Here is a 21,929-nt window from a genome sequence, read left to right on the forward strand (position 1 = left end):
TCTTTATTGACTACTGCTCAGCATTCAATGCCATCATCTTCTCAAAACTAATCAATAAGCTTCAATTCCTTAGCCTGAATACTTACTTGTGTAATTGGATCCTTGACTCCCTCACTTGCAGACTCCATTTAGTTCGGATTGGCAACAACACCTCTTCCTCAATCTCCATCAGCATAGGTGCACCACAAGGCTGAGTGCATAGCCCCTGCTCTGCTCACTTTACCCTTATGACCAAGCACAGCTCCATTGGCATATTCAAGTTCACTGGCAACAACACTCCCTTAGGCTGAATCAAGGGTTGTCACGAAGCAGCATATAAGAGGGGGATTGAAAATCTGGCTGGGTGCTGCCATAACGACGACCTGTTACTCAATGTCAGCATGAAGAGGGAGCTGATTATTGACTTCAGGAGGAAGCCAGAAGTCCATCAGCCTGACTTCATCAAGAGGATCAGAGATGGAGAAGGTCAGAAACTTTAAATTCCTCAGTGTTATCATTTCAGAGACCCTGTCCTGGCCACAATGTATAAGTGCAATTTAGAAGAATGCACAGCAGTGCCTCTACTTCCTTAGCTGTTCACAAAGATTCAGTATGACAGCCAAAATTTTGACAAACTTTGATAGGTATGTAGTGGAGAGTATATTGACTGGTTGCATCACAGTCAGGTATGAAAACACTAAAGCCCTTGAATAGAAAATCCTACAAAAAGTAATGGATACAGCCCAGTCCATCACAGGTAATGCCCTCGCCACTGCTGATGACATCTACGCAAAGTGTTGTCACAGGAAAGCAGCATGCATCATCAGAGATTCTCACCATCCAGGTCATGCTCTCTTCTCACTGCTGCCATCAGGAAGAAGATACAGGAGCCTCAGGACTCACACCACCAGATTCAAGAACAGTTATTGCTCTTCAATCATCAGGCTCTTAAACCAAAGGGGATAATTTCACTCAACTTCACTTGCCCTGTCACTGAACTGGTCCCACAACTTATGAACTAGTCATCTCATGTTCTCAATATTTATTGCTTATTCATTTATTATTATTATTATTATTATTATTATTATTATTATTATTTATTTTTTTCCTTTTGTATTTGTAATTTGTTGTCTTTAGCACACTGGTTGAACACCCAAAATGATGCAGTCTTTCATTGGTTCTACTATGATTATTATTCTATTATGTATTTATTGAGTATGCCCACATGAAAATGAATCTCAGGGTTGTATATTGTGAATATATATACTTTACTATTAAATTTACTTTGAACTTTGTACTGTCCAGCACAGAGAGAGTCAATAGAATTGACCAGTTGTGCACTCCGCTTTATATGACCAGGGTAGTGCTGTAATCCAAACTGTGATATTTCTCAGTTGGGTTTTGTATCATTAGAGGAGACCAATTTAAATGGCACACCTTCTTGGACAGGTATAATGAAGGTGATATTTCAGATACATATCAATACCTGACAGTGAATTCTTTACTGAATTGCTGCATTCATTGCATTGCTCCCAGGGTACATGTGACCTTCCCTGGCACAGATGCACAGTTTGTCAGCCTTCTGCCTTCTGGTTGATCTTTCATTCATCCTGTTATAGTTACTTTTTTATAGATTTACTGCATATGCCCACAAGAAAATAAATCTCAGGGTTCTATATGGTGTACCCTGATAGTAAAATCTACATTGAACTTTGAACCTTCTCCTCACCTCTATCTTTCAGTCAAGATGGAGGGTCGCAATCTGAATTGTTGACTGTCCATTTCCCTCCACAGATATGGCCTGACCTGCTGAGTTCCTTTTGCATTTTGTGTGTTGCTCCACATTCCAGCATCAGTATCTGTTGTGTCACTGATTGGTATGCATGCTGCTGGGAGTGGACATGTTGCTCTGTTACAGCTGTGGATGTACCCAAAAGGATGGTGGAGGCAGCAACCCTCATAATCACCAGGGCCATGGGCTGGCCAGTAGGCTTAAACAGAAGGCTAGCTGTTTATGATATATTGGAAGCTATTGTGAAGATTATTGTTTGAGTCCGCAATTCTCTGTTTTTCTCTCTTAGCAAGGTATTCTGGATTTCATTCATTTCTTCTTTTATAAACCTTCATCCAATATTACTACCATTTGTGTCACTCAGTCTCACCTATCCTCACCACTTTTCCTCATTGCTCTCTCCCCTTTCCTTCTTTTCTCTGAAACTGGAAACTTTATTTTCCTAGTTAAACATAGAACAGTACAGCACAGGCACAGGGTTCTCAGCCAATGATGCACTGAACTAATTAGTCTAATGATGCCTAATTAAACAAATTCCTTCTGCCTGCACATTGTCCATATCATTCCATTGCCTGTCGAAGAGAGTTTTAAATGCCTCTATCATATCTGCCTCCATCACCACCCCAGCACCTTCCAGCACCCACCACTCTCTGTAAAAAAAAACTTGCATCACAAATCTCCTTTGAATTTACCCCTTACTTTAAAAGCATGCCCTCCAGTATTAGATATTTCAACCTGGGGAAAAGATGGTGACCATCTGTCTATCCAGCATATTACTTTACAAGTTTAAAAACATAGAAAACCTACAGCACAATACAGGTCCTTTAGCCCAGAAAGCTGTGCCGAACATGTCCTTTCCTTAGAAATTATCTGCGGTTACCCACAGGCCTCTATTTTTCTAAGCTCCATGTACCTATCCAGGAGTCTCTTAAAAGACCCTATCATATCTGCTTCCACCACCATCACACATTCCATGCAGTCACCGCTCTCTGCGTAAAAAACTTACCCCCAACATCTCCTCTGTACTTACTTCCAAGCACCTTAAAACTGTGCCCTCCCATGCTAGCCATCTCAGCCCTGGGGAAAAGCCTCTGACTATCCACACGATCAATGCCTCTTGTTCACCTCTATCGGGTCACCAGAAGAAAAAGCCGAGTTCACTCAACCTATTCTCATAAGGCATGCTCCCCAATCCAGGCAACATCCCTGTAAATCTCCTTTGCTGCCTTTCTATGGTTTCGACATCCTTCCTGTAGCGAGGCGACCAGAACGGAGCACAGTACCTGTATCAGGTCTCCCCTAAGCCTCTGTCAGTCCAGAGAAAACAACCTTGTTTCTCTAAACTATCACGATAGTACGCGTGCTCTAACCCTAGCAGTATTCTGGTGAACTTCCTCTGCACCCTTTCCAAAGCTTGCATATCCTTCCTGTAACTGTGTGGCCAGAATTGAATGCAATACTCCAGATGGCAATTGTCCCGTATCGGACCGCAAAGCACTCCAGCATGCAATGAAAACTACCCAGCAGATTATCGGCACCCAATTGCCCACCTTTGAGAACATCTATCATAAACACTGCCGAAAAGTATTATCAAGGACACATCTCATGGACTTTTTACTCTCCTCCCACCCGGTAGGTGCTACAGGAGCCTCCACTCCTGCACCAGCAGGCACAGGAAGAGCTTCTTCCCTGAGGCTGTGACCCTGCTGAACCTCACATCACAGCGTTAAGCAGCATGCACCCATATTGTACTGTCTTAGTACTTCTATATTTGTGTGCTGTAGCACTTACTTTTTATTCACAGTTATTTTGTAAATAACACTATTCTTTGCATTTCTGGTTAGATGCTAATTGCATTTCATTTGGCTTTGTATCTGTACTTGGCACAATGACAATAATGTTGAATCTAATCTATTCTTATCAGCCTAACCAGGACTGCAAAATAACTTTACATCTTCTGATAAAAATTATTTGGTGTTAATTCAGTTTCTTTTTCCAGAGATGCTACCTGAGCTGATAAGTATTTTCTGCATTTTCTCTTCTTATGTTAACATTTAAGACTTTCTGCTGATACATTTCTTCCAATAGTGTATGTACAGTATTTTGAAGAAAAAAGTGACGGTTGCGAATGTCTGTGTTCCAGATTTCCTTACAAGCCTCTGATAGAGTTGTCTAAGGGAAGGGAATTGGCGAGGAAAAGAAAGGATGAACTAAATGCATATGTGAGATATTTGCTGAACGGATCGATTCATGTTGCCAAGGTCAGTCTGTGTAAAATGTCAGTGCTAGGAGAGTGAAATGGGGAATGTTGAACAAAGGAGAGGACCAATCAATCCATCACAATGTATCTAGTGTCAGCTCTTCATGTGAAACGTTCTGCTCCTCTCCTTCCTCCCAGTCTCTTCATGCATTCTTCGATATCATCCAACTTCACATGTGCACAAAGTTCCCTTTCAAATTGTTACATTCGCTGCTTGAATAGTTATTCATCATCCCCTATTTCATGCTCCAATAATCTTCTGCAATGAAAATAAATCTTCTATCATTCCACTTCATTCTCCTTGTAATTATCCTCCATCCTTTCTCTCCTGTTAACAATTTACCAACCATTAAAAACAATCTTTCACTACTTACCTATAATTATATGTATGATCCCAATCTCTATTCATTGCATCCAAATACATATCTAACAAAAAAATCATTGTATGTATTGATTTCATTGCTCCAAGATTTAACCTCTTTAATTGAATTAATGTCATCTGTATTAATATTGATCCAAAAATATTTCAGCTATAATTAACTTTAACATTCATACAAAACTGTGAAAGCTTTGTTCAAGGCATTACTGGCAAAAATATTTCAGTCAACAATGCTAGGAGAATGATATTTGCAGAATGAATATGCAGAATGTCCAGAGTTTCATCCCAGGGGTTCAATTCCAATTAAGTTTTAACTGCACTGTACAACTCCCAGAGCCCCAAAAAACAATAATGTTTATGGTTTATACCCAATTCCATTAAATGAATGCACACTTAATGGCAGATGAGAACTCGTTCAAGTTGCTCATAATGATATCCAGTTGAAAATGAAAAAACAGGAGTGTAAACCTTTGGTACCACTGTCGTTGGAATGGACAACGATGAATTATTAGGCAAGCAGAATGATCTTGGCATTTGCTTGAAGACAAAAGCTCTTTCCCAATAGCATCATGTCATGTGTTCTTTCCCTTCTTTGTGTATATTGATCCATGGTCCCCGTACCATATTAGCTGTACCCATTCCCTCACAATGTTCTGCCATCAGTTATGCTTGGAATTTCAATTGCAATTGCCGCAGGACTAAAGCAGAAAGAAAGTAAAATTGCTTAAGTTACTTTATGTGTAGTACAGACAGTGCCTTGCAAATGTATTCAGTCCCCAACCATTTGTTCACAGAGATGAGTATTACAACCAGGGATTATGATCAATTTAACTGAGAATTCTTATTTGTGAATCACATGCTCTCTTTATCACAGTAGAGTCCAAAAAACAGAGGATATCGTAAAGCATGAAAAACTAAAAATTCAGAAACTGGAATGTCAGCAGCACAAAAGTATTCATCACTCTTTGTTTGGTACTTAGTCAAACCACTTCTCGCAGCTATTACGGCCAGTAGTTTTTTTCAATAGGTCTCTATTAGCTTTGCACAATGTGATAGAGCAAGATTTGCCCATTCCTCCTTGCAAAACTGATCAAGCTGTGCCAGGTTAGTTGGGGAGCAGCGGTGGACAGCAATCTTGAGGTCTTGCTGGAATGCTCAATCGGGTTAATTTCAGGACTCTGACTGGGCCACTCAAGGACATCAGTTTTCTTCAGAAAGGCAAATTTCCTCCACTGTTCAAACATTCGGGCAGAGGCTAGTACATCTTTATCCAGAATCTCTCTGCATTTAGCAGTATTCAACTTCCCATCAATCTTCACAAAACTTCCAATTTTGGCTACTGAAGAGCATCCCACCACCATGATGCTACCTCCACCATATTACAGTAGGGATGGTGTTACCTGGCTGATGTGTAGCATTAGGTTTACACCACAAGTACCAATTAGTCTTTAGGACAAAATGTTCCAATTTAGTCTCATCTGACCACAAGACCATCTTCCACATCTTTACAGTACACTTTAAGTGATGCTTTGCAAAGCCTATATGGGCTTGGGTATGCTTTTTTTATTAGCCAAGGCTTCCTCCTTGCCCCTCTTCCATAAATACCCTCTTTGTCCAAGACATTCACCTCAGTGGAGTAATTCACCTCATCTCCAGTTGCAGCCACTGATCTGTGGCTATTGGCATTACAGTAGCCTCTCTTACCAGTGCATTCTTCTCCAGCAACTAATTTTAGAGGGACTGCCTGATCTAAGCAGTGTGGCCATGGTTTCCATTTTTTCATGATGAATTGCAGTGAGCTCTGAGGTATGTTCAGTGCCTTTGAAATGTTTCTGTACCCTTCCCAAGATTTGTACTTCTCTATCATCATTTCCCTGGCTTGTCTTGAATGCTCTTTGTCTTCAGTTTGGTTTGGCCTGTCGAAAATCTACCATACTGTTTGACTTTACAGAGAGAGGAGGTATTTATTCTTATAAATTCATTGAAAATAGGTGAGCCTCCAATTTTCTACTTCAACAAATTAGGTGAGTTAATAAGTTTATACATAGTATTGCACACAAGAAAAGTTGGCATAATAATTACAAAGGGGATGAATACTCTTTCACCCTTACACTTTTGTTTTTTAACTTTTAGTAAATTGTTGACAGGTTTTGGAATTTTTCGTTTGATTTGACATGATGTGCAATGTTTTTGTAGATTAGCTCACAAACATCCTACCAGTATATTTTAAATTTAGAAAATGAGACAGTAAAATGTGAAAATTGTTGCAAAGCTGATTGGTTTTTCAAGGCATTGTAAGTCCATATTTCCTCATCACAGGTAAAAAATGTAAATAAGATTATTCAGATCACAGAGTTCAAAATTCAGTTCATCTGACATGGAGCGTAAAGTGATGAAGACTTTCCTGTACCTAATAAACTGGACACTGAGTGTATGTTTATTATCTTCTGCTGCAGTAGCTCTTATGTACACTACTGTTGTAAGACGTGTTTATTTGGGTTACTTTCATCTTCCTGTCAGCTTGAACCAGTCTGACCATTCTCCTCTGACCTCTCTCATTGACAAGGTGTATTTGCCCACAGAACAGCTGCTCACTGGATTTTTTTTCTTTCTCACACCATTCTCTGTAAACTCTAGAGACTGTTGTGCCTGAAAATCCCAGGAGATCAGCAGTTTCTGAGATACTCAAACCACCCCATCTGGCACCAACAATCATTCCATGGTCAAAGTCATTTGGATCACTTTTCTTCCCCATTCTGATATTTGGTCTGAACAACAACTGGTCCTCTTGATCAAGTTTGCATGCTCTTACGCATTGAGTTGCTGCCACGTGATTGGCTGTTTAGATATTTGCACCAACAAGCAGGTGTACCTAATAAAGTGGCCACTGAGTGTAAAGGAGGCGAGTGTATGGCTTGTGAGTGGGAGGGGGAGCTGGGGGGGCTTTGGGGTTTTAACATTTAACTGTCATTCATTCTTTGGAGCACTCCTCTGTGTTCGTGGATGTTTGTGAATAAATAGAATTCCAGCATGTATATTGTATAAATTTCTCTGACATTAAACGTACTTATATGCTAGCTGAAATTCTCACCCAGATTCCTTTCTGAATCTTCAAGCTCAATTCTAATCAGTATTCAGTAAATATACCAGTTAGTCTCTACCAAACATCAACAGTTTGCATGAAACATTTGGTCAATGTTCGACAATTTATAATTCAGAATTAGAGTTAACACTGACTGACGTTGTGAAATTTGTTGTTGCAACTATTGTGGCAGCATTACAGTGCAATGCATTAAAATACTATAAGTTACATAAAGAAATATATTTTTAAATTACTGCAAAAAGAGAGCAAAATATAAGTTATTGGGTTCAAGGACAATTCAGAAATCTGATGGCAGAGGGGATGAAGCTGTCCCTAAACACTAAGTGGATCTTTAGACTGTTGTACCTCTTCCCTGAAGATAGTAACGAGAAGAAGGTATGGCCTGAGTAATGGACATCCTAGGTCCAGATATAATAAGATCTTTATTTAAATCCAGTCCTGACACCCTGAGCTACAATTAGAATAAACAAAAATGTTATTTTTTATACCAGAATTTTCTTCACAATGTGAAATAGTTGTGTGCTGGAGTGTAGTCCAGATTTGCAGTGAATTCATTCAGTTTAATTTGCAACAAACATTAAAAATAGACCATGAAGACAACCTTCCTCTCACTTCAGCAAGGCTGTGTACCCAGAATGAACCTATAGTCAAACTGCCTTGGTTATTCTTTCTGTGATATTATATTAAAGGGGTAACTCCAGGATGCAAGACAATTTTGTGAATTGGAGTGCCAAGTCATTATAAAGAAGGGGGCATTCATCCCGTTGAGTCAATGCCAGCTGTCAGACCATTCTTGTTCATCTCATTCCCGGACCAAATTCTCTCTTCATCTGCTGAACTCCATCTAGCATGGAGGAAGTTCTTCAAGAACATGACCCTGTTTCTAGTTCACAGCTCTCCTTCGGGGAAGAAATCTGCTTGTACTTCATCTGGCCTATCTCTGGTTCCAGACCTACCCACTGTAGTTGATTCTTACACAATATGTCCTAATATAAAAAAAGACCGTGATTCTGATTTCATTTTAATACAGTAATCAGGGTGAAAACCATCCTTACAGTTTAGAAGCCTTGTATTTTTTTTTCCTTGGGGGGGGCAGGTCTTCTGATTTGCTATTAGATCTAAAACTTAGAAGCACATCAGATAAAGGTGAAATCCATTTTCTAGACAAGTGTGCCTCATGATTAAAGTGACCATTTTGAGATCTGACGTACAAAAAGATCCTCATGACACTGCTCCCTTTTTAGGACTAATCTATCAGTCTTCTGTTTCCAATAGAAGTCAGGCTCTGAAAGTAACTTGGTTCGGCAGATTTATCCCTGACTTAAATACAGAGGACAGTGCACAGTAAAATTCCAATAATCTAGTATCTAAGTGATCAGAAATCCTGATGGTTCTGCAAATGCCTCACAAGGTTCTGTTACCCTCGCTCGCTTTAAACTCAGTTGAATTGCAATGCCAAACTCCCTAGGGCCCGGTTTTCAGACAGACAAACATACTTTATTGATCCTGAGGGAAATTGGGTTTTGTTACAGTCGCACCAACCAAGAATAGCGTAGAAATATAGTGTAATATAGTTTCAGTGTTCCCTTTAAATTCAGTGAGTTCATAAGTAAAGTTACTATCCTCAGCTTTTCCTATGTAACATGTAAAATAAAAATGAAAGTGTGCTGGGGTCTCAATAGGAGTTACATCCAATTGTGCTAAAAATCTACTGGTTCACATTCAAAAGTCCTGAGAATGTATGTGCCTCAACTAAAGTTTCATTTGGAAACTCAAAGTTTTACTTGTAGTTTCAAAATATCAGTCGTGTTTACTTTAGCTTAAAGGCACAAATTCAGAATATAACTATATTTCTGAAAAATACAAATGTTAATCAAAAAATGGAAACAAACAGACATTCAAGCACATTTATTTTGAAATATTTTTCTAATTATCAACTCTCTTGAGTTTTTTTTCTCTGAAACTCAACTCTGCTTTTCACTGAAGTTTGATTTGTACTCAGAGCAGCTGGTACATGGGCTGAAATGGTCAAATAAATGATTCAAATGGTTCCACTGAATATCAGAGAATATACACATTATACAATGTGAAATTTTTGCTCTTCATAAACATCCACAAAAAACATATTACCCCAAAGAATGAGTGACAGTAACAACATTAAACCCCCAAAGACCCCTTCTCCCCCTCCCATGCACAAGCAGTGGCAAAGCGCCAATCCTCCCCACCCCCACTTATTTCCGCAAAAAGCATCAGCACCCACCAAACACCAAGCTAGCAACAGCAAAAGAGAGACCGCAATCTGCAGTACAACAAAAGATAATCGTTCACCCCAACAAATTTGACATGCCACAGGTTCTCTCTCTTCCTAATAAAGGGTCAGAAAGGTGTCACACAGTGAGAGGGGAGACCAACAAAGCAAAACGACTCATTGAATCCAATGTTAAAGTCTGCCACGTCACTTTTTCCCCAGAGTTCTCTGTCTCGAGAATCTCTCCCCCACCACTGAGAGGAAGTATTAACACAGCAGAGCTATCATTGTCTATCAACTATTCAGAGCTCTTCCTTCTTTAATTAAGTAGGAGATAGAATGTTATTAATCTATCTGGTTCACAACTGTCCTTCAGGGAAGGAATCCATTGTATTTCATCTGACCTATCTGTGACACCTGACCCACCCATTTTAGTTGACTCTTATATGTCCTCTGAAATGGCCTAGTGAGCACTAGGTTCAATAGTAATCAAAGATCTGTAGTAAATGCTGATCTTGCCAGTGACACCGAGAACCCCGCAAGAAAAAGAAAATATTTTTTCAAAATAACAAATCACTTACTTTGAACCACTTTGACTTGGTTGTTGGATTAAAACCAAGTTTTCAGGTTAGCACTGGTTTATATTATTTCTGGACAGAAATGTTTGCTTATGAAAATTCACAGCATTTTTGTATCAAGTGAATCCACTTCTCTGCATGATTTTCCAGTATAGATTGAATTCTGTTGTAGAAATGCCAGCAAAGAAATCATCCAAATGATTTGAATATACAGTATGTGCAATAGACACTAACGAGATTTTTTTTCATGTTTTGCAGAGTGATCTTGTCTATACTTTTTTTCATTGTTTTCCAAACAATGAGAGAGCTTCAGCGTCATCGTCATCAGGTACTGAAAATTCACCTATTCCTGTTCATTATTCTGTGTTCCTTGTAGTTCATGCAGCACACAGAAAGTACCAGGAGATGCATCATATACTTCCAAGCCATGGTTGATCAATTTGATGCACTTGTTTGTCTTTCAGAGGCTGTCTTTCACACTGAGAACTTGTCAGCAAGCACGCAGCTCCGAATCTCCTGGGCAAACTGCAAGCTGTCTGTGATGGTGAAGCACATCAAAAACATTGTAAGAACATACTGTACAATCCACAAGGTGTTGAAACACGCTGCGCTGCAGAATTTTCTATCAGTAAGAGAAATGCAAAGGTGCAAAATCCCTCCCTCACTTGTTTTGTTGTTGCGGTGCTGAATTTACGTATAATGATTCACTCCAGATAATGCTCCATCAATATTACCTGCACAAAATTTCCCTTTTGATTCATTAGGCACAGGGTTCTGAGTATACTTGCTGTTTTCTTTGTCATTTTTGTTAAAGTAAGAACATTTTTACACCATGTAGATCCCTTCAGATAATCACAGTGTGCTTTTCAAGTGAAGAAGATGATATTAAGGAACCTAAGAATGCAGGTTAGTGCAAGAAAGTGACACTGAGGTAAAAGTTCACCCATGATCCTACTGAAGACCAGACCGAGCACAAGGGGACAAAAGGTCACTACTGCTTCTACTTTTTATGTAAGTTAAGTCTGGTATTACCCAACAGGCAAGGAAACCAATTCAATCATTGATGACCTCCTACAAACAAGTGTTGTATCAATGACCAAATAATCCAGTTCTTTAAGAAACTGATTGAGGAAAAGCCCAAGATCCTTGTTCCTCTTTGATTGGAGCACAGTGAGGCTTTGTATCCACTTACAAAAGGGATGGGGCCCACCTCATCACAAACAACCTTAAAGTGCTTCCCCTTTCCTGCATTGAAATGCCATCTTAGATTATCAGTGCTGATGGGCTGTACTGCCCCAATATTTCAAATGATCAATGGAGCATTAATAAAATAGTTTAATTTTCTGGGAAAATAAAGCTATTTTCCAGTCCTTTTCTTGCTTCCTGCACAAATAAGTGTGATCACATGTAAATTTGGAGTGCAGATTACCTTTCCGTGATGTACCTTCTTTTTCAAGAATTTGAGGCCTCCCTTATTTAGCATCTGCCCCAAATAGAATTCCTGCCCTCTCTTTGGTCAGGTTTCCACAAGAAGCGCGATTAATGCCTGTTCATTCCATGTGTAACTGAGGGAAACCAACATCACTTTGTATCAATTCTCATCTAAGAATAGATGTTAGCTGTAACTAACCCATATAAAAACTACACACAGTACAGCTATCAACCTCATCTTTGCTCTGATGAGTTGGGTTTTTTTTGGTTATTATTGTCACATGTGGCAAGATATAGAGAGATACTTATCTAGCATATTGTTTACACAGATCATATCATTGCACAGTGCTTTGAGCTAGAATAAGGCGAAACAATAACAATGCAGTATAAAGTGTAAGAGCTACCGAAAATGTGCCCTGCAGGCAAATAGTAAATTGTAAGGTTGTATCGAGGTAGACTGTGAGGCCAAGATTCCATCTTATTGTACAAGAGGTCAATTCATGTCTGATAACAGCGGGATAGAAGCTGTCCTTGAGCCTGGTGGTTTATCTTCTACCCGATGGGAGAAGTAAGAAGAGGGAATGTCAGTGGCCTTTGATTACGCCGGGTGCTTTACTGAGGCAGTGAGAAGTATAGATGGAGATCTGTGCTTTCCGAAATTCTTTAGCACACAGCTACATGTGTGACCTCCAAACATATGAGTGGCATCTCAGGGAATCAATCAGTGTAAAAGGAATAACTGTGATTTGCGAAGCACAACTAGTTTGCAGGGAGCACAGCAAGCAGTCAGTTCAATCAGTTTTCCCATTTATAAACTGACCGCCACACACAATGAGAACTACTACTGTGAACATAAAGCAAAATGAGATCTAGAGCTGATCTCCCCACTCCCTGTGACCAGGAATAGAGCTCGGTCCTTAAGAAAAACACAATTCTCATTAACTGATGCCCTTTCCCACTAAACAGTCACTTAGAGTGGAAGCAATTCAGTGAAATGTGATACATGTTTGAATCACTTTTGAATGTGATACATGTCCAATGAGGCAAATTCTAACAGCTACACTGGTGATAACAGCTCGATGAATTTCTACTTCAGTTCTGGTCACTGAACCATCCCAATCATTTGACAAGAAGCAGAAGCCCACAGTGCAGAAGTAGATAATATTTATATAATGCCCCAGGGCACTTAAGCAGTCAGCAGTCCAAAAGTTTGGTTATGTTGCTCTCTGTTAGATACGTTGGATGTCAAGTTCGTTTGGATCTCTGGGGTCTCATTTAGATTTAACTCTGTTGTCACTTTACACCTGTTTTACCTCCATACTTGCAATATACCATGTTAACATACTAAATTGATCATTGCAATTTAACCAAGATGCCATTGAGTTTAATGTAGGATCTGCATGCAAGATTTACTTATGTGAATACTTTGCTCTAGATTTGTTTAATGTTTCCTACTGGCTAGTTTGGGCTAGATGCCAGTGACTAGAAGAGGAGGCAAACTGAAGGAAGATTAGATTTAGCACCTGTCAAGATGTTTCTGGCCCAAGCAACTACTTGTCTGGCGCCGTTTTCTTGCTCTCAAAGTCATTAATCAGCACAGTACTGGAAGTAGCAATTCATCCCCCTTTGAAAGCTCAACAGATCCCTGTCTTTGAAAAACCCAACCTCTTTTGTTATTTTATTGGAGGACTGAGAACAGTGTCACTGCCAGAAAATGAATTGTCAAAGAACTTTTTTCTATGCAAACACTGTGCAAATCAAGCCATCATTTTTGAACTGTTGGTCCAATTTGTTCCCTGACTTCTAGACGGCAGTGACTCATGTTGGATCACAGTCTCGGTTTGAAAATGTTTGCTCATGTTTTATAGTGCATTGCCAATTGTTCTTAAAGTTTAGCAGTCTAGGAATTATGTGGGCCATTTGAGGGATTACACACTGAGAAGCTCCCAATCACACACTTTCCTGGGATAGGGCAAGAATCAATTGGGCCTTTTAAGAATTTTTCCCTGAGGATAGTGACCAATCATCAGTTTGGTATTTATTTTTGCCTTCATCAAATATTGAAATTTTAAACCTGTATTTTGTAAGATAATTAGTGTGGTGAATAGACTTGTAATCATGGTACTATGAGGAAAGAAACTGTTTGGAATATATTTGTGTTTTGAAAGGATGGTGCTCAAAGTGTTCAATCATTTGGAACACTATTCTTTTGAAACCTAACAACACTTTGAGTTGCACAATGTTGCGTTTTGCCAGCAATTTTACGCAGAGCTACTGGAATTTAGTAAAAGGGCAGCAAGTTTCAAGACGTGCCCATGAAAGAAAATGTCTCAAACTATTTGGTCGGACTCTACTAGCAGTTTCCCAGCTGTGCTCCCACTGAATCCTGGAGAGTAGGAGTCGGTAATGATTTCCTGGTGTGTATGCTGGGAACTACAAACCCATTCAATGAGTCAAGGAAAAATTATGAGAATAAGGAAAACTACATTTTAATGGGGTTCATTTGCTTTAAAGTTTTTAATTACTTAAATGTGTATTGATGTATTTCTGGTTGCTTTTTTTAATAACCTAAAATCATTTTTTAAATTTTAAAACCTGGATTGACAATAGTTTTAAAATGTTTCTAATTGTGACTGTCAGCAACATTGAAAACTTAGATAACTTTGACAGATTGACACTTGTCTCAGGTTCGCAGAGAGGTTTTTCTCAAGCCCATGTACTCCCATCATGTCCTTATGGCAGGACCTCCCAGGCCATCTTCCTGATCCAGAAACGTTGGTGGGATCAGGGAAGGCAAGCAGAGGACTGCTCTGAGGATAAATGCAAGCCAGCTCCTGCTCATCTCATCCACTGGCATAATTTACCATGTGAACTCTATAAGCAACTTGTCACTGACAATGCAAGGGGTAATTAGAGGAAAATATGGGGGGGGGGATGTCAGAGGTACATTTTTCTGCACAGAGAGTATGCCCTGCCAGGTGTGATGGTCAAGGTAGATACATTTGGGACATTTATGAAACTCTAAGATAGGCACATGAATGATAGAAAGATGAAGGGCTATGTGGGAGGGAAGGATTAGGTTGATCTTACAGTAGGTTAAAAGGTCAGCACAACATTGTCGGCTGAAAAGCCTGTTTTATTTTCAAACTATCATTGCTTTTACAGTCTAAACCACATAAAGAAATGTAACATTCCAAATTGTTGGTATCAGATACACTAATGTACTTTGTAATGGAAACCTTCATCCAGCCTATGACCAGTACTGTACAAAAGTCTTAGGCACATATATACAGTGGCATGCAAAAGTTTGGGCACTCCTGGTCAAAATTTCTGTTACTGTGAATAGCTAAGCGAATAAAGCTGACCTGATTTCCAAAAGGCATAAAGTTAAAGATGGCAGATTTCATTAATATTTTAAGCAAGATTACTTTTTTATTTCCATCTTTTACAGTTTCAAAATAGTAAAAAAGGAAAAGGCCCCAAAGCAAAAGTTTGGGCACCCTGCATGGTCAGTACTTAGTAACAACCCCTTTGGCAAATATCACAGCTTGTAAACGTTTTCTGTAGCCAGCTAAGAGTCTTTCAATTCTTGTTTGGGGGATTTTCACCAATTCTTCCTTGCAAAAAGCTTCTAGTTCTGTGAGATTCTTGGGGCGTCTTGCATGCACTGCTCTTTTGAGGTCTATCCACAGATTATCAATGATGTTTAGGTCGGAGGACCGTGAGGACCATGGCAAAACTCTTAAGGTAGTCCATTGTGGATTTTGAGGTGTGTTTAGGATTATTATCCTGTTGTAGAAGCCGTCCTCTTTTCAGCTTCAACTTTTTTACAGACGGTGTGATGTTTGCTTCCGGAATTTGCTGGTATTTAATTGAATTCATTCTCCCTCTACCAGTGAAATGTTCTGCGTGTCACTGGCTGCAAAACAAGCCCAAAGCATAATCGATCCACCCCTGTTCTTTTTATGAAATTCTGCACCCTTTTTTCTCCAATCATACCTTTGCTCTTTGCGGCCAGAAAGTTCTATTTTAACTTCATCAGGACTTGTTTCCAAAATGCATCGGGCTTGTTTAGATATTTCTTTGCAAACATCTGACACTGAATTTGGTGGTGAGGATGCAGGAAAGATTTTCTTCTGATGACTCTTCCATGAAGGTCATATTTGTGCAGGTGTCACTGCACAATAGAACAGTGCACCACCACTCCAGAGTCTGCTAAATCTTCCTGAAGGTCTTTTGCAGTCAAACAGGGGTTTTGATTCGCCTTTCTAACAATCTATGAGCTGTTCTCTCAGAAAGTTTTCTTGGTCTTCCAGACCTCAACTTGACTTCCACCATTCCTGTTAACTGCCATTTCTTAATTACATTACGAACTGAGGAAACGGCTACCTGAAAACACTTTGCTATCTTCTTATAGCCTTCTCCTGCTTTGTGGGCATCATTTATTTTAATTTTCAGAGTGTCAGGCAACTGCTTAGAGGAGCCCATGGCTGCTGATTGTTGAGACAAGGTTTGAGGAGTCAGGGTATTTATAAAGCTTTGAAATTTGCATCACTTGGCCTTTCCTAATGATGACTGTGAACAAGCCATAGCCCTAACAAGCTAATTAAGGTCTGAGACCTTGGTAAAAGTTATCTGAGAGCTCAAATCTCCTGGGGTGCCCAAAACTTTTGCATGGTGTTCCTTTCCTTTTTTTCACTCTAAAATTGTACGAAACAAAAATAATACACTAATATTGCTTAAAATGTTGAAGAGAATGTTATATAATACTGTATTTGTCAATGTGAAGCAGAGAGCAAGGTTGCAAGTCCAGCAGGAGCAAAGGATATTAGGAATGCTGAAGGTGGAGCGGCATGGGAGGAGTATGGGACAGGTGGCAGAGAGTGAATGCCAGGGCAGGGGATGGCACAGGAACAAACCACCCAGCCCTGGGACACCAGACAAGATCATTTGATTCCAAGCAGTTATTGATCATTACAGAATGTCTCTCTGATGATTCCTGCTCCCTTCCCTCTCCTTTCACCTTTCCCCAACCATGATTCCCCTCTCTCTGCCCCCTTCCTATTCTCAGTCCTCAACAGCAATCCATGCCAGAATCAAGTTTATCATCATGTACATAAGTCTTGAAATTTGTTTCTTTTTGTAGTAGCAGCACGGTGCAGTACACAAAATTACTACAGAACTATACAAAAGTCTTAGACACCCCAGCTCTCTATATGAGCTTAAGGCTTTAGCACAGTACTATTGTCGGCATGGTGGGTCATTAAAGCTCCTGTTTCATAGCTCCCGTGACCCAGATCCAAACCAGGCCTCTGATGCTCCCTGTGACTGGGTGGGTTTCAGCCAGGTACTTTGGCGTCCACCCTCATCCCAACTGTATGTAAGCAGTGGGGTCAAAGGGGACAATGGAGTAAAGTTGAGGGGAATGTGATGAGATTAAATAGGATTACTATAGACGGGTGTTTGATGGTCAACACTGACTGATGCTTGACTCCATTTCCAGTCAGACAAATATATACCACTTGTGGAAAGTTTAGGTTCTCTGGGAGCTACAACTTAATGGGCATTCAAGAAGTTACATGTGTAATAAAAGCACAGCAGAAGAACGCGGAACAGTCAAGCACCATCAACGGAAGAATGCAGAGCAGTCATGAGTGGCACCTTTAAAGGTCATTGCCATGGCTGAAAGCACAGGAGGAGAGTGAGGATCGAAGTCAAGCTGAAACACAGAGGAATGAGGCCTCCTCTACTCAACGTCTTGATGGCAAATGTGAATAAAATAAAACTGATGATCTGAGGACAAGGTTGCTGTATCAGAAGCAGATGAGGTGAGATCTCAATTGTCTGCTGTACCGACTCGGTTATGATCTTCAGTGAACATGCGGCCTCAGCGGTCAGACCAGAAAGATTTATGAATTTCAGTGGATTGAACTGCGAACTCTGGTTAGGAAAAGGGTAGCAGTGTGTGCTCCTTGGTCAATTCTCTTCAGTGTACCAATGTGGTGATTATGTCGAACTCATGTTCCCCTGACTTGGAACAGCCATAGATCAAAAGCAGACCATTCTACTTGGCTCAGGAGTTCTCATCCATGATCCTGATCACAATTTATCTACCACCAACGGCCGACTATAATACAGCTCTCACGACACTGCACAATGTCTTCTGTAGACAAGAAACAGGCTCACCCCGACATATTTCAAATTAGTTGATGATTTCAACCAGGCTTGTTTGAAGAAAACCCTGCCCAATTATCACCAGTATATAACCTGTAGCACCAGAGTCCTAATACACTCAACCAAGGCTCCAGAGATTAAAGCAACTAAGAAGTGATCGCAGGAGGCAGAGAAACGATTACAGGATTGCTTTGTGTCAGTGGACTGGCTGTATTCAGTGGTTTGGCTACACCAGGATTTAAATAGACTTTATTAAAACAGATGTAGATGAGTGTGTCCTACAAAATTGTTCAGAGCCTTCCCTAGTCAGGAGCCCTGGATGAATCATGAAATCTGATATTTGCTGAGGTCAGATCCGAGGCATTCAAGGCTGGAGATCAAGAATGCGACAAGAGGTGCAGGTATGATCTCCAGAAAGCCATCTCACGGTGAAGTCGAGATTCTGGATTACACTGGAATCAATTAGGGATGCTCAGCAGCTGTGGCAATTTGAATGCCTTAACCTCCTATAAAGTTAAATCAAGCAATATGGTGGACAGCAGATCTTCATTTCCAGGTAAGCCCAATGCTCTCTATGCTTCCTTTGACCATCAAAACATGTGCACTCCCACATCTCCTGATGATCCTTTGTCTCAGTATCTGAAGATGCTGTGCTAGTTGCCTTCAAGAGGGTGAATCCAAGGAAAGCATCCAGTCTAGGCGGAGTACCTAGCCGAGTACTGAAGAGCTGTGCTGACCAGCTGGTGCATTCACAGATAACTTCAACCCCTCGCTTTGGCACCCATGTGCTACAAGCAGACTTCAATCATACTGGTGCCCGAGAAGAGCATGTCACCCGTCTCAGTGACGATCGCCCAGTGGCACTTACATCCACTGTGATAAAGTGTTTTGAGAGGTTGGTGATGAAGCGTATCAGCTCTTATCTGATGGTAACTTGGATCTGCTCCAATTTGCCTATTGGAGCAACAGGTGCACAGCAGATGCCATTTCATTGGCTCTTCAAACAACCCTGAAACATCTGGACAGCAAAAGATGCATACATCAGAATGATGTTGTTGATTACAACTCAGCATTTAATACCATCATCCCGTCAAAATTATTCAGTAAACTCCAAGATCTGGGCCTCAATACCTCCTCGTACAATTGGAACCTTAATTTCCTCACTTGCAGATCTCAGTCAATTCAGATTGGCAAAAAAACATCTCTGCCATAATCCCCATCAGCACAGGTGCACCAAAGGGCTGAGTGCTTAGTCCCCTGCTCTACTCACTTTACACCTATGATTTTTGTGGCTAACTACAGCTCCAAAACCGATTTCCAGTTTGCTGATGACTACCACTCTGCTGATCCATATCAAAGGAAGTGATGAATCAGCATACAAGAGGGAGACTGAATATTTGGCTGAGGGGTGTCATAGCAACAACCCTTAATCAATGTCAGCAAGACCAAGGAATTGATTGTAGACTTCAAGAAAGGGAAACCAGAGGTCCATGAGCTAGTCCTCATCAGAGGATCAGAGGTGCAGAGGGTCAGAAACATTAAATTCCTGGGTGTCGCTATCTCAGAGAATCTGTCATAGAACCAACATGTAAATGTAATTTACACAACAGTGCCTCGACTTCCTTGGGACTCTCCAGAGATCCAGCATGGCATCAAAAACTTTGACAAATTTCTATAGATGTGCAGTGGAAAGTGTATTGACTGGCTACATTTTAGTCTGACCAATGTCTTTGAATGGAAAATCCTACAAAAGGCAGTGGATTTGGCCCATACATCATGGGTAAAACCCTCCCAAACATTGAGCACATCTACATGAAAGGCTGCAGTAAGAAAGCAGCATCCATCATCGGAGATTCCTACCACCCAGGCCATGCTCTTTTCTAACTGCTGCCATCAGGTAGAGGGTATAAGAACCTTAAGTCTCACATGACCAAGTTCATGAACAGTTACTACCCCTCCACCATCAGGCTCTTGAACAAAAGAGGACAACGACACTCACCTATTGGGATAACTACACAACCAATGATCTCACTTTAATCTTGTTATCTTGTTATTTCATGCTCTCATTATTTATTGCTCTTTATTTATATTTGCATTTGCACTGTTTGCTGTCTTCTACACTCTATTTGGTCTTTCGTTGATCCTGTTTACAGCCACTATTCTATAGATTCGCTGAATATGCCCACAGGAAAAATAATCTGAGGGTTGTATTTGGTGACATATACATACTCTGATAATGAAATTTACTTTGAACTGTGAACCATATTCAAGAAAAAGCTCAGGTTACTTTAGTACTGCTTGCTTTTGATTTAAACCTTTAATACTAATAAGTGATACCTCTCATACATATTGATTTATAACAGTAACTTTTGATAAATGTGCTGAGCTAAACCCTTTCAGTCATCTAGAGACATCTCTAGTGAGCTATATTTTTAAAATATTAGTACTAGATTCATCTTGTATAATAAGCCTTTCTGTCAATTATAGTTCTTAAAGTACTTCTTAAAATACATACTCTACTGAAAATATCAAACTAATGATAACAAGTCTCTTCATTGTTGTGAACAATAGCAAAATGGCAAAGGTTGGGGGATTTGCATTTATAAACCAATCATAAATATCTGGTCACACTAGGTTGAACAAAAGGTGCTTTACGTGTTTTTGTTGAATAAATTTACTGGTAACTTAATCTGTATACTGGACAACCTTCATAACACTGGACCTGGATAAAACAATATAACCTTAAGCTTTAAAGTGAATTGGTTCAATTTCAAGTGTATTACCATGAGCAGACATACCCAGGGTGTAAATGCTACGAAAATTAGCTTTCTGAAGCAGCAGCACAGCACATTACAAACATGACAAACATAAATTATATAGACTTAAATTAACATAAATTATTCATAACTAGTGACAGGAGCTCTAGCGCAGGATATGGAGATGAATTTCAGTCCTATTTTCAAGCCATAATTTTCATTTATTTTATTTTTTCCAATAGTTCAATTCTTTCTTATTATAAAGTGCATAGCGATGACATGAGGACAGAACTAGGAGGTCATTTTTGGGTGAAGCATCATTTTGGACACTTACTTGATAATCCCTGAATCCTGTTGTTTTTTTTGGTCAAGCTTATAGAACCAAATGAGAAGGGTGATACAGTGTGCTAGAGGTACTCAGGAAGGGAGTGTCCATGGAGAGGAATTAACAGTCGATGATTCAAGTCGACACCCTTTGTCATAACCTGTAGCATTTTGTGTGTGTTACTCTGGATTTCCAGAATCTGCAGAATCTCTTGTGTTTAGAAAGGAAGGTAATAATATTCCCTAAAGGTAGTTCTCCATTTTTAGGAATGAGACTTAGCTCAAATCCGCAACTTTGAAGGGGACCATCAGGAATGAAACTAAGCAGCGGATTTCAGCACATGGGAGATTAAAGAACAGCAAGATGTGTGCAAGCCTTTAGTGCTAAAATATTGCAAGAGGCTGAAGAAGATAGCATAACAGATCTAACTTCAGTTTTCCCAGACGGTATAAAGTTAATTAAGGGGTTATCATGTGTGGTGAACTACATATACCTGTCTGGACACGCCCCCCCCCCCCCAGTCAATATAAGCCGATATCTCGCCTTTACATCTCAGAGAGAGTTATTGATGGTGCATCATCATGTCAATGTAGGCCAGAGTCACAGGCAGGTCAAGCCACAGGTTTCCTTCCCTAAGCTAAATCATCAAGATTTTCACAGTACTCCAACAGCTTCAGTGTCTCTTGGAATAAAGCCAGATTCACCCACCAAAAACTAAATTCAAGTCCCTTGTAATTCCATGCAGGGAATAATATGTAGCCCAAAATTACAAAACTGCTAACAAAATTGCCCCGCTACCCTATCTTCTATAGAAAGATCAAGGAGAAATAATGAGATGAAGTATTCACTAAATTCACCATCCTTCCCCACTTCGATTACAAAAGAAAATTTTGTTTCAAAAATT

General features: G+C 39.9%; 1 protein-coding gene across 12 annotated transcripts in view; it reads left to right on the forward strand.

Annotated features, from left to right (window-relative positions):
- LOC132403864 (phosphatidylinositol 4-phosphate 3-kinase C2 domain-containing subunit beta-like) overlaps nucleotides 1–21,929 on the forward strand; it is a 255,698-nt gene that overhangs the window by 215,888 nt on the left and 17,881 nt on the right. For 5 of the 12 annotated variants that reach the window (XM_059987618.1, XM_059987619.1, XM_059987617.1 and 2 more), the window contains 3 exons: nucleotides 3,915–4,032; nucleotides 10,598–10,667; nucleotides 10,804–10,967. In XM_059987618.1, the coding sequence (XP_059843601.1) occupies nucleotides 3,915–4,032; nucleotides 10,598–10,667; nucleotides 10,804–10,967 (352 nt within the window). Of the gene's footprint in view, nucleotides 1–3,914; nucleotides 4,033–10,597; nucleotides 10,668–10,803; nucleotides 10,985–21,929 lie in introns of all 12 variants that reach the window. The other 7 variants (XR_009515372.1, XM_059987621.1, XR_009515374.1 and 4 more) reach the window with 5 other exon arrangements.

This window comes from Hypanus sabinus, chromosome 13 (assembly GCF_030144855.1).
Source record: "Hypanus sabinus isolate sHypSab1 chromosome 13, sHypSab1.hap1, whole genome shotgun sequence".
Classification (NCBI taxonomy): domain Eukaryota; kingdom Metazoa; phylum Chordata; class Chondrichthyes; order Myliobatiformes; family Dasyatidae; genus Hypanus; species Hypanus sabinus.